The sequence below is a fragment of the Pituophis catenifer genome, unplaced genomic scaffold, assembly GCF_029215685.1.
Source record: "Pituophis catenifer annectens isolate HBS135680 unplaced genomic scaffold, rPitCat1.0.hap2 SCAF_2, whole genome shotgun sequence".
Classification (NCBI taxonomy): Eukaryota; Metazoa; Chordata; class Lepidosauria; order Squamata; family Colubridae; genus Pituophis; species Pituophis catenifer.
In genome coordinates, this window is record NW_027256882.1 from 123339960 (window position 1) to 123353073 (window position 13114).

Sequence of the window (13114 nt, forward strand, 5' to 3'; positions counted from 1 at the left end):
GTGGTGTCTTAGCATGTCATGAATACCCTATTTACAAATAGGGTTTATTTCCAAACCAGTACTGATTGCAGTGTGAATGGAAATTAGTAACTTGAAGTTGAACTTCAGGCAGCTTTCAGTGCAGCGCATTAATACTCATTTACCTCAACAGTTTTTCCCTTTGAAATAGGAAAATCCAAGTTCATCAACATATTACTTTGATTGTAAACAGCATTTTTACTACATCCCTTCAAAGTATGAGCAGACTATTATGGTACTTTCAAGATGAATTTGCAAATTCATAAAATAAAATCCCCATGTGTAAAAAGTGAGATTTGTATTTCTTGAATCCTGTCAATCTTGGAGGAAGGAAGAACTTCATATTTTTAATAAAAGAATGAGAAAGTGGTTCTTCCTAAACATTTTGGGAGGTCTGAATCTTGGGTGCTAAGTGGGAGCTGGATATGGATGAAGTTGAACCTCAGCACAAGTTGAATCTCAGGCAATGCATTTTACAAAAATTAGTAAGAAAAGTAAAATTAGCATTAGCTTTGCTACCATTAACTGAATACAGTAAATTAGTCACTTTTAATTAAAGAATATTACAAAAGATGTGCAAAATAACTTTCATGATTAAGTACACATTTAAAAGCAACATGCAAACCCACATTTGAGTATAGGCTTTAATTAAGTGAAAAGTTTGGATGCTTTACAGCTGAATGCATTAAGCCTTCAATAAATTTTGAAGCATGTGTGCAAATGAAATTAATTGAAACTGCTGTAAGGTGGTGATAATTTAAAATTAAGTGGTCACATCCATGTGTTCCAAGGGTTTGAAAAATTAGGCATGTCCCTTTATCACTTTATAGTTCTAAAAAGGCATCAGTTTAGTGTGTCCTGAATACATAAGTTTTGGAGGCTATAGAAGCGTAGCCTGGCATCTGCCTATCACAGAACTTTATTATTACCCTTTTCTTTCCCAAAGTAAGTACCAGAACACAAAGGACTAGATTTTAATAGTATGGAATGATTACATTCTAGATGGAGACAACACAGCCTTGTAAGTCCTCTTTGTTGACACTTCTTACCTGGCAGAATCACTGAGTTAACAGCACTTGATGTTGGTTGCTATAGAATATTTGGCACCTCTGATACATGACATGAATACCTATTCACAGCAATATAGAAACAGACTTGATTGTTCTATTTTTGAGTAATTGCAACTCAGCAACTTTGCTACAGTTTCTTTCTGGGAATTAGGAGGAAACAATATCTGTAAAGGCAAAAGCTGCTGCTATAATTGACTGGGACGCCATTTCCAATTGACCTGCCTGCTGAATCTAATCTGAAGAGTCTTCAACTGATCAAAACTCTAGTAACTTTTCTTTCCAGCTTTATAATGTGGCAGGTACGCAATTTCATGATACAGAGAATCCTCATATTGAAACTTGAAGAGGAAAAGAACAGCAGCTGCCAAAGTAACACTTAAAACCAACTGTGGAGAGCTAACATCAGTCCTTTGCCTTGTTCCAATTGTTGACCAGGTCAATCCCATCTTGAAGAGTGCCATCAAATCAGCAAGTCAGAAGTTGTCTCTTCAACAGGAGAAGAATTGGGATGGGGATTCTGATAACTTGCCCCACCAAACCATACTTCCAACAATCCAGTCAAAGTTTGTCATCAGTCATTTCTAGAAACTGAGCGTAGACATCTCTGGAGCATTCCCCTTTTTGATTGAATAAAAATTTGTAGTAACTGCCATCTGCACAGATTGCTAGGAAAAGAGAGAGACAGAGGCTTTTGAAGTCATTGCTATGAAAACAATTATAGAAATCACACATTTGCAATATAAGGTGTGATGAAGAGGAAGATGTCAGCATCGAGCATCAAGTTAAATTCTTAGGATTATTTATACCGACCTCCATTTTATTGCATGACTTTCTCCATCCTTAACAGCTTCATAATTCATGTAACTTTTTATACTGGAATCTCAAGACTTTACTCTGCAGTACTGAGGACTTTAGTATATGTGTGTGTAATATATATATATAAATATATATAAAATAAAGGTATATATTTAGCATTTATTAAATCAGGACCCTTACCTAAGACAGAATTCGGCTCTGTTCCAAAGGCACAGATGCAGGGAGAGCCCGAGGGAACTTGAAACTTGGAAAAACTCCATTTGGAACTGAAATATTTGGGCAGGAAGCTGGCTGATGCTAAGCTAAGAGATTAAAAAAAAATCCTTGAGCACCTACTGAAGTCAGGCACAGAAATAAAATAGATGCTAGCAGCTGCTGACAGTTGCAATTGTTTCAGTTATTTATTGGTTATATAAGCTTATTTAATTACCACCCAAACTTTTATGTATAAATGGTGCTAAAGTTGGCTGACAAAACCACATAATACAGTTAACAATGTATCAAGGGTAGAGAACAGTAGTTGCTTTCAGCAAGTAAATTAACTTAATACCAAAATCTTGCCCACTTATGGCAGCCAGGATAATGTAGTGATCCAGATGCAAAGGGGAAAATGTGATTGTTTTTTCTTGGGCTTGCATGGGACAAAAAGATGGTTTTTGTTTCGGGAGATGCTCATAGGTCCCTATATATGCACCTACATATGTTCTGAATGAGAATTTCCCTTCATAGCCGGATTGCTGCAGAGTCCTAGTAGACAACAGCATGACATGCAATAGTAAACATTAAGATATTTCTCTGATTTTCGGAATGGGAGTAGGCTAGAAAGAAGGTTGATATTGTGAACACTTGTATGTATCTGTATGGCTTAAGATGCCATAACTCGAACTTTTGCACTTGAATCAGAAACCATGTTGGTAGTTAGTAATGTAGAAACTGTTGTACGTGTAGATGCACAGGTTTCCTACCACCACCCCTTATCAGCAATCTGGAGTTTCCGTCCAAGCCAGATGTAAATTGAGCAAGTTCCATAAACAAGAGAAAGTTATAACATCCATAAATATTTCCTTTCACTGTCATGGCAAATAATCTCTACCAAACTTTCTCGGTCATTTTTAACTAGACGTAAATCCTGCTAGACCCAGACCCAGCCCCCTTACCTTGATTGTTTATTTCTTTTGGGATCCTCTGCAGCAAAAATGTGTACTGTGGCGTGGTCACTTGACACGCAGATAAGAGAAGCATCTTGGTTGAAGTTTATACTAATAGAAAGATCAGAAGCGACATATCTCTTTATCCCATGTTTGTCATGGAACAAGTTGCTTTCTAAAGACATTCTACTTCTTACTTAACTGTTGATCTGTTGGAATTGGGCAGCTAGGACAAGTATGAATCAATAAATAATTTTAAACATTAACAAATCATAAATGGAAATGGCATGATATTTAAATAGTTTACATTCAATGTCACAGGAACCATCCTCTCCATGTGCAGTTAAAAAAATCTCCGTCATTCCTACATTCTCTAATTCTCTAGTGATTACTCAGCAAAGCAAAACTTACCAGTATATATTGGCAGCCTGAGATCCTCTGCGCAACTCTTGAATTAAATGCCCAGATGACGTATCAAATATTCTTATAAGGGTCCCCTTAAAAAGGAATAACAATTTTTGAAGTTGTGTAAAGCGATACTAAACCAATAGATTCTTCAGTCTTTTTAACTCTTACATACACTTCCTGATAGCCATATATTGCCTCTGCACCCAAAAAATACATTTTGCCTGCATTTCCTTTTACTGACGGTTTGACCGTCAGTGAAATGGATGTTGGAACAGAAGACTGAATTCACAAACATATGAGAGCTCAGGCCCCAGAAAATTCTGTCCACAGCTTGGAGTTCGATCTTGAACAGAACTCAAGGCTGACTCAGCCTTCTGTCCTTCTGTAAAATTAGGAGCCAAATTGTTGGGGGCAATATGCAAACAATGCTCTACATTGTAAACTGCCCAGAGAGTGCTGTAAAGTGCCATGGGACGGTATATAAATCTGAATGCAACTTCTATATACAGGGGTCACCTCCATTTTATTTTCCTAACAACTCTGCAAGGGGGTCTGGGCTGACAAATAGTGACCTACAGTCATTTAATGAACTTAACGCTCAATTGAGAAATTAAACTTTGGTGCCCTTAGTTACAGTCGAGTTCAATATCCTTAAAACTCCTTTCCAGTTTACTTGTAAACAGGCAGTTGTTGGTTAACAACCACGTGTTCAGCGGCTATTCAAAAATACTATGGCACTGATCAAGTAGTGGTTACGACCAGTGTTCAAAGTTTCAACCATACCAGCACCCCTGCAGTCACATGATCGAAATCTGGACACTTGGTAACCAGGTTGCACTTATGACAGTTGCAGCGTCCCATGGTCACAATTTGCAATCTTTCTTGTTGACTTTCCACAAGCAAAGTCAAGGGAAAGTTACAAGTTCCTTGTAGCTCCACCCATGCACCTCCCCCAACCCTTTTATGCTTGTGCTGCTCCTAGCTGGCCACCCACACACCCTCGAGCACCCTTCCCAAGCCTTGCTGTGCTTCTTCCACTGCGTCTCCCTGATCACTTGTGCACCTGTTCCTACCCTGCAGCAGCCACTCCAAGTTCTGCTGCACTGTTCATGCCTCCCCCATCATTCCTACTCCCCCACTCAGCAGCAGCCATCTCAAGCCCCAGGGCACTCATGCCCCAGCTCCTCTTCCTGGCAGCAGCAACCCTAAACACCACAGTGCTTGTGCCATATCTCCCTCACTACTTAGAGCCCCACCACCTGGCAGCAACCACTTATCTGCCTGCTTGCGACTCCCTGGGACTTGCAAGTTCTTGCCTGCTTCCCCACTGCCTTTGGTTGTTGGAAGCTGGCAGGAAGCTGCGAACAGGTGCTCGCCTAACAAATGACAATCCTCACTTAACAAAGGAGCGTGCAGGAATTGTTACATGAATAACATAGATGAAATTGGCTTTAAAAGTAAAGATTTTCCTAAACTTGGAAGTTTTAAATTGATATAGCCCTACACCTGCATAAGATAAATAATATATTTTGTAAAACAGTGAAGAATAGACCAAACTGTAGCTTGGTAATGATGGAATCACTTAGATGACTAATATACACAAAGAATACAAAGAAGCCAGTCCAGATCAATTACAATTTAATTTAGACCTAAAAATGTCTACCTCTTGTCAATTTGCCATAATTCAGAGATCTTAGAAATTAATTTCCCATTTCTCCAACACTAAAAATATAAACTGCTGAAGTCCTGATGACAGCCTGGAATCTAAGGGTGGCCCACTGATTATTCTGACTGGTGGGATCCAGGAGAAGGGACTTCTCTGCCATTGCACTTGCCCTGTGGAACATCTTTCAACCCTCACCCCCAACCCTCCTGGCCTTCCAGAAAAGTCTAAACCTGGCTCTGCCAGTTGTGTTGGGGCCCCAATCGGGAAGTATCACAGCAGAGGTGGTTGATTAACAATGGATACCACTTCCCACCCATCCTGCTCCTGCCCTCCCCCCATCTTTTAATTGGGCCACGGTGTTCTGGATTTTATATTAATTTATGTTTTTAGATTATATAGTTTTTATAGTTTATGACTGTAAACCACCCAGAGTTACCCTGAGATAAGATGGGCAGCCTATAAATGTTATAAACAAACCAACCAATAAATAAATCTAAGAATGACACGCAGGCACTTATCAAGACACTATTCAAAATTTATATGAACACAGTCGATATTATTGTGTGGTTCTCTAGCTAACTATATAATAAAACATTTTGCTTACTTTTTCTGATGCTGTAGCGATTCTTGTTCCCTGCAAATTTAGGGCTATACAACTCAAGATTCCTTCATGAGCAGGTATATCTACTGGAGGCTTTTCAGTGTTTGCTAGATCTACTATTTGCACATGTCCAGTATGTGTTCCAGGGAATGCAAGTAGGGAATTATTACTATTTGGACACAGGACACAAAGACCTAAAATAAACAATTGCAAGTATTAAAGAACAGCTATTTTTTACTACAGTATTTCTCAGACCATCCCACCTAAAGAAGTTTTCATGTCCTGAGACTAATGAGCCATTTCACAGAGTAAGCTATGCATTAGGTTTACTGTGAGGTCCTTGGTCCTCTCTGAGCTTGGTGCTTTCCTTGCAGATGTTTCTTTACCAAACTCGGTAACCTCATCAATGCACTTGCTACTTCATTTGGTAATGAAATGGCTGCAAGAAAACCACGAAGCTGAGGGAGCACCAAGGACCCCATAGTTCAACCCTGAGCTACAAATATGTCTTTTATAGGTAGTTTAGATTTAAGATTAGCAAAAAATTACTTCTGCATGTATAATATAGATTAACATTATGTAGCCAGAAATTTTAATATCTGTATAATTGTGATGGAATGTAGTCTGGATTTCCAGGAGGGAAGGGCTGCATTCCAGAGGGCAAAGAGGTAGTGAAGCATGGAAAGTAGTGAAGTTGGGAAAAAGAGAGTCAAGGAGATTCCTCCCTTAATGATTCCCAGAGTAACAGTAACAGAGTTGGAAGGGACCTTGGAGGTCATCTAGTCCAACCCCCTGCTCACGCAGGAGACTTGTACTAGGGATTCGAACCACTGAACTGCCGACCTTTCTGATCGACAAGCTCAGTGTCCTAGCCACTGAGCCACCTAGTCAGGCTAAAAGTGTATCTATAGCGATGCAAACAGTTGCTTTAGTTTGGCAAGATTTCTCTCTATAGATGAGGAGCAATAAAGGAAGCTGCTCAAAAATACTTCCATGTGTCTTTGTTGGTTCTTGGGGCCTGGCAGTAATAAAACCTCAGAATTACATTTAATGCCATATGATAGTGGAACCTTCCCAAAAGATTCTTTTCAAACCCCATGATAAAGACAAATGGCTCGCAGTGGGGATGACATACCTTACTGAGCTCAGTAAAAGAGCATTTGCTTTCCAATTAGAAAATGCCAAGCTGTTTTAGGAACAGTGACTATATGCCAAATAAGCAACATCAGTTGACCCCCCACAAGCATAATGCCAACAAAAGATGAACCAATATGTCTTCTCTGTAATGGAGACCACGTACCTTTAGGGTTGTAGCAAGTTTCAAAGACATGTAACTGGTGAGGATTATGTGTGAATGTGAAAACTTTAATCATAGAGTCCAAAACTACGACAATTCTAGAAGAGAAAAGGCACTGACATAGATACAGCACTCAGATTGTACTAGAAAGCATTATGCCAATCCTAGACCAATTTCCCTCCTTTTGCTTAAGGCTATTACAGTAAAGCTTCTAAAATTATTTAAAAATATATCAGAAGTAGTCATAAAGCAGGAGCTCATGCATCTTTCTGCCAGAGGGGTTCTATAAGGCTGAGAATGATTTGTGTTTGCTGAAGCAGATCAGTACAGTGTCCCTTCCTTTGCACCATCATATCCAAAACAGTTCAGTTAATAAATTATGAACACTCACGGCCTTTTCCTTCCTTAAAAATGTCCAACTAATGGAACAAAGCAAAACAAACATAAATAAAAGAAACCTTCTGTTCCACAAATTGAGCACTTACCTGTCCCTTCGCAGCTTAACAGCTTTGACTTCTGTGGAAAATTCTATTTCAATAACTGTCTTCTTTTTCAAATCATCCCAGATCATCACTGCAGAGAAGGAAGTATCTTATTAATTTTAAAACAAGCACCTTCAACATTGACAGTAGGAAGCTCCAGTAGGAAGTTATATCCCAGGTTACCTCATTATATAGATAAAGCAAATGATTCATATTCCAAATTTGGACAGATGTATTTTTAATTCTGGGATATCTCCAAAAAATGTTGTTGGACTCCAACTTTTGTGGGATCCAAACAGAATGGAAACACATCACAATTTCTATCATTCATAACAACTCTTACAAAACTCAAAATTCCCCAGCCTTGATACCCTAAATTTCTTTGAGCTATTCCTACATTCAGTTTTACAGATACTATTCTTAAACCTTTTTCCATCTTTCCTCGTGTCCAATCCATTTCTCTAACCAGATTGTGCCTTTTTACTGTAATATACTCCTATTAAGAAATGCAATGTTTATTATTTATTTATAAATAAAAATCATAAACAGTTGTAAATAGCACAATAGACCAGGGTCTGTTCTAACAAATAATTGGTTTCATTGTCCCCTTCTGAAAAGGTTAGAACTGCCCTCACATTTGTTTAAATTGTAACTACTCAGGAAAGATATACAATTCAGTTAGAGCATTGTGGCAGTTTTGAGACTGAACCCAAGAGTAAAAATACTATTTAATATTCAATACCATACCTTTATTAGGAGGATACTTTGGCTTTTTCCCTCCACCAACCAAAGCTAAATAATTGCAGCGAAACAACATTTCAACATGGCCGACACCTCCTTCTAGGAATTCTAAGGGGCAGAGCAGGAAGCATATATATATATATATATATAAAATCAAACATTCAATGCAGAATTTATTGTCAGAATATACAGTAGTGGCCAAAATTGTGGAAACCTTTTGGGAAAAGTGTATTTTGTAAAGCTAGCTAATAACGCCACTTTATTTTGGAGTAGTACCATAAAATTATATATCAATGGAAAGATAATTTAATCAAGAATGTAATGCAATAACTTTTATGAAGGATTTGCTATTAGAATAACAGTTATAGTATAAAGAAGAAAAGTGAAACACATAGAAAAAACAAGATATACAAAAATTATCACCATAGGAAAAATATGATATACAAAAATTATCACCACAGAAAAAATGAGATATACAAAAATTATCGTGTCAGTTAATATCCTGTTTTCCCCAAAATAAGACCTCCCCTGATAATAAGCTCAATCGGGCTTTTAAAATGCATGGCAATAAGGCCAAGCGCTTATTTCAGGGTTCAAAAAAATATAAGACAGGGTCTTATTTTCGGGGAAACACGATAGTTGGGTAACCTTTAGCATGAATTACGGCCTTACAACGTCTTCCCATGGAGTGAACCAAATCCTTTAGTTCTGCAGCTGTTATAATGTGAAACCAAGATTGAATGATTGCTTCTATTAACTGGGTTTTATTGCTGGGTCGCTTTTGACTAAAAAGTTTCTTTAGTTGGCTCCATAGATTTTCAATTGGGTTAAGTTCTGGGCTATTCCCAGGCGATTCCAGCAGTGGAATATGATTATCTTGAAATTCCAAAAAAAAAAAAAAAAAAAAGTGGTGTTATTAGTCATCAAACTTCAAAAATACACTTTTCCCAAAAGGTTTCCACAATTTTGGCCACTACTATAAGTGTAGAATAAAGGGAGTTTCTCTTCAGACTTAACATTACATTTAGACTTACTATGCAGTACTCTACATTTTTGTTTGCCTCTTTCTGAGAAAATGTTCGCTCTCTCTCTCTCTTAGTGTGTCAGTGTTTTTTTTTTTCTGATTATACATTATGGATAACTATTATAAGTCAGGAAACAATACTGCCATGAATAGTTAATGAGAACTGCCCTCCAGTTTTAGAATTCTCTGACAATCAAACATTTTATTTTAAGGCTATATATGCAAAGTTACTTGGGAGCAAAATACAATAAATTTATTTGGATTTTCTTCAAAACTTCCAGGCACAAGATCATAATGCCAATGGGTTATTTAGAATTGAAAAGCAGCAATGCATACTGAGGAACCATCTCACCTTGTTTCTCCTTCTCTTTGAGTGGATCTGCATTAAACACTCTAAATCCATTTTCCATTCCACATGCAAAGCATCCTAAAAAAAAAGTTTGCCAAAATAGGTTTAAATGCTCTATGTTAACAATGGAGGAAGAACAAGGCATGCTAAAGTGTACTTTGCATGCAGAAAAATACTGGTTTAATACCTGCAATTTTCATAATAAAGCAGCTGGCAAGCAAGATCTCCAGCCATAAACCTGGTGAGCATTTCAAACATGGATCTTGTACTCTTTTGAAAGAGCTCTAGTCCAGTGCTGTACAACTGACAATAGGAAATAGGACCACCATGGTTATGTATTCTCTCTCCTTTAATTCAGGCGGCACAATTTTGCTTGCTGCATAGGTAACTACGGTGATTACGGATATATACAAAATTAGAAATACGTTTTATATCCAACCCAGAAGAAACCATTGGATTCTGGAGGTACAGCTGAATCTTTTCAGATTGTCTGCAGAATCAAAACTCAAAACAGTTTGGTTGTTTTGATATGCAGATGACAGAAAATATGGAGGAATGCCTTTGACTTTAGGGGTTGTAAGGCACAGCTGATGTATATCACCCCTTCTTAGCAGCTCTACACAGACACACATTTTTCTCCCTTCATTTAATTCCCACCGCCACAGATTCCCCGCAACCTGTCAGGCCCATGCCACGCCTCCTTCAATCTTTGCAGGACCTTTTTTTCTTTCCCTCAGCCTTTGCAACAACTGTGTTTCTGTTCTTTACTGGCATAGTCTCAGCTGCAAGGAAGTAGCCCCTAATATAGATATTGCAACAGACTGCCTGCCAGCCTAACTTCTTAGTGTCTTCCTTCCTCTGCTTCTTTTAGCCAATTGTGTTCCTCCCAAATCAATCTGCCCAGAACAATCATGCTTTGGTTGGTCTACATCAGGACAAAACAACCCTGTTTGATTTCATATACAGACCAAACCACCTAAAACTTTGTATTTCAGTCAGGTATGAACAACCTGAAATCAGCTTTTCTGTGAATGAAATGGTTTGTACATAGAACATTTTATAGATACCTAGTGATTATTGTCATTTTCTCCCTCCCCTCCTCACTTTTCTTTTCCCTTCTCCTCCCCAGCGTCTCACTATTTGCTTTTGTATTTTTGTATTTTATTCTATAATCTAATAAAATGTTCTTTTTTTAAAAAAAAGAATCAGTGAATACCACTTTAACTTGGCCATGAGAAAGAGACTAGTGCTCTATTCAAGAAGAGTTGCAGTTCAAGATTGGTACCTATTTACAAAGGAGAGCAGTTAAATTGCTCATCTGCTGTAGAAAAGAAAAAGTGAGGGCTAAGTAAGCCCAGCAAACACCTAACAAATAAAGAGTTACACACACACACACACACATATATATATTGTCTTAAATAGCAAAGGCGCCTATGCCAATATTTCTCTCTTGTAAAAAGCGTATTTATCTTGGGAGGGCACAAAGCTACACAGAATTTCTATATAATACAAAGTATATAGGCATGGGATGGGTATGATTCTTCACCATAAATCCAAAAACAGTTCCTCCTCTGGCTTTCTTCCTGATGACTCCTCTACTTAGAACTAGCCGATGGGGAACTGGCCTCTCGTACCCAGTAAAACCTCCCAAGTCTGTTCTCAGTCACCAAACACACAAGACTGATCGATTGCTTTTCAGCCTCGCGTGTCTTGCGAGTCCAGAAAACTGGACTGAACATTTGGTAGTTAAATCAGGCCATGTGCCGTCCGGATGCTGCCCACAACCACTGCCCCAAACAGAAAAGAGAGCGGTAGCAGCGGCAAAAAACAAAAAAAAAAGAGAGGAAAAAATATCTGGCCAACAAACTGAAAAGGCTGCCGGGCGGCCGCAGTACGTACTATGTGCCGAAGACCCAAAGCGGATCCAGAAGGAAAAGCTGCATGGATTCTTTGCCCGAGTCCCCAGCGCAACACTCAGCTTCCCAGCCTCTCTCTAACCTCCTCCTGAGAAACTGGGCTAGCAACCGACGCTCTTCCCAAAAGCGGGGAGGGGAAAGGGAAAACAAGCAGGCCCGTGTCTCCGTGCCCGCGAACGTCTGAATGGGGCAGCGGGCGGGCAAGGCAGGCAAGCAGATGACCACCCTTTCCTACCCCCCCGCCCCCGCCCCCGCCCCCCGCCGCCCCATGAGATGATCCCTACCGTGATCCTGGTTGAAGCCGGCGAAGAGCAACCCGTTCCCGTGCGGATTAACGGGGAGCAGGTTCATGGCGCCGGACGATGGGAAAGGCCGCGGCCTGGGAAGAGGGTCGCTCACACCATCAGCCGAGGATCGGCGGCGGCGCCACGATTCCTTCCGGACTAGATCAGGAGCACCCCGAGCGCAGAGCGCATCGAACCGCTTTCCTTGGCTTGCTGGAAGGAATACCAAAGCTGTTGAGCAGCAGCGGCTTCCCCAAAATCAGTACAGTCCGTACTACAGTAACTGTAGTCTCCGGGCAATTTGCAGCCGCTGCCTTGATTGCAGAGCGCATCGATCAAGGAAACCCACCCGGCTGAGCGCCGAGCTCATTCATGCTCGAATTCGAGCGCTCGCTCCTTTCGGGTGTCGACGGCGGGCTTTACTTTTCGCGGCGGTGAGCCCGCTCGATACACCGTTCCTACTTTTGAGTAAAGCTACTTAGAATTATACTGGGAAAAACCCAAGGTCGTAGTAAGGCGAACTGTCGCTTTCCTTACATCGGTTTTCTGTTTCCCCCGCTCCTTACCAAATAGGTAAGGACTTTGGAGAGCGAGGAGTGGGCGGTAAGACCCCCTGCCAGTTCAATGCGGCTGCTCTGTGACTCGATCAACGGAGGTGATTTGGGAAGGAAAAGACGAGATTCTTAATTAGATAAAATAGCAAGTATTTTTTGGTGGGTGGGTCGGTGGGATTAAAATATGCGTATTTAGATCCGGTATAAGCGGCAAGAATTTGTGGGAAAATTGTTTATAGATTAACACTGAGGGGGTTAGCCTGATTTTTTTTTTACTCCATCCCCTCCAAACTACCTAATGTTATCGTAGTTAATGCTACTGAACGCACCCAGATCTCTTTCCCAAGCACATTCAAAGGAGAGCTAGGTGGGAGAGAGTGCTAAATAAGATAAATAGGATAAATAAATAATATAAATAGAATGCAATAATAGAAGCTACATTAGCTTATATTGGCTGGAAATTCTGCTAGCTTAGTGACAATCTCTTGCTAGTTTGGGTAAATTTATAGAGGTATAATTTTTATTCTTGGGAGTTAGAGGCTACAAGCACTTCTGAGTGCAGGTAAGCATATGTAGTATGAAACAGTGGGCAGGTGCTATGAAATAGCAATAGCGCTTAAAACATTATGTGCCGCTTCATAGCGCTTTAAAGCCACCTCTACGTGGTTTACAAAGTCAGATTATGTCCCCAAACAATCTGGGTCCTCATTTTACAGACCTCAGAAGGGTGGAAGGTTGAG

The 13114-nt window shown here is 39.8% G+C and overlaps 1 protein-coding gene across 2 annotated transcripts; it reads right to left on the reverse strand.

The window, feature by feature from the left end:
• Window positions 1–976: 976 nt before the first annotated feature.
• On the reverse strand, window positions 977–12061 carry WDR45B (WD repeat domain 45B). 2 transcript variants are annotated; one of them, XM_070937442.1, is made up of 10 exons: window positions 11821–12061; window positions 9624–9698; window positions 8254–8355; window positions 7510–7597; window positions 7028–7122; window positions 5731–5921; window positions 3464–3549; window positions 3062–3163; window positions 2085–2206; window positions 977–1753 (listed from the first exon to the last, which is right to left on the reverse strand). In XM_070937442.1, exons 1-10 carry the CDS (start codon window positions 11885–11887, stop codon window positions 1647–1649), a joined length of 1035 nt encoding a protein of 344 aa, XP_070793543.1. In that variant the 5' UTR covers window positions 11888–12061; the 3' UTR covers window positions 977–1646. The 2 variants fall into 2 exon arrangements, with proteins under 2 accessions (XP_070793543.1, XP_070793542.1); XM_070937441.1 differs by having other exon boundaries at window positions 2085–2201; window positions 11821–11969.
• Window positions 12062–13114: the final 1053 nt, after the last annotated feature.

Excerpts from the sequence above, each read along its gene's own strand:
- WDR45B (XM_070937442.1), bottom strand. The coding sequence starts at position 11,887 with ATGAACCTGCTCCCCGTTAATCCGCACGGGAACGGGTTGCTCTTCGCC. Across the intron at positions 9,699-11,820 it reads CGGCTTCAACCAGGATCACG|GATGCTTTGCATGTGGAATG; the intron begins GTAGGGATCATC and ends CTTTTTTTTTAG. Across the intron at positions 8,356-9,623 it reads CAAAGAGAAGGAGAAACAAG|AATTCCTAGAAGGAGGTGTC; the intron begins GTGAGATGGTTC and ends TCTGCCCCTTAG.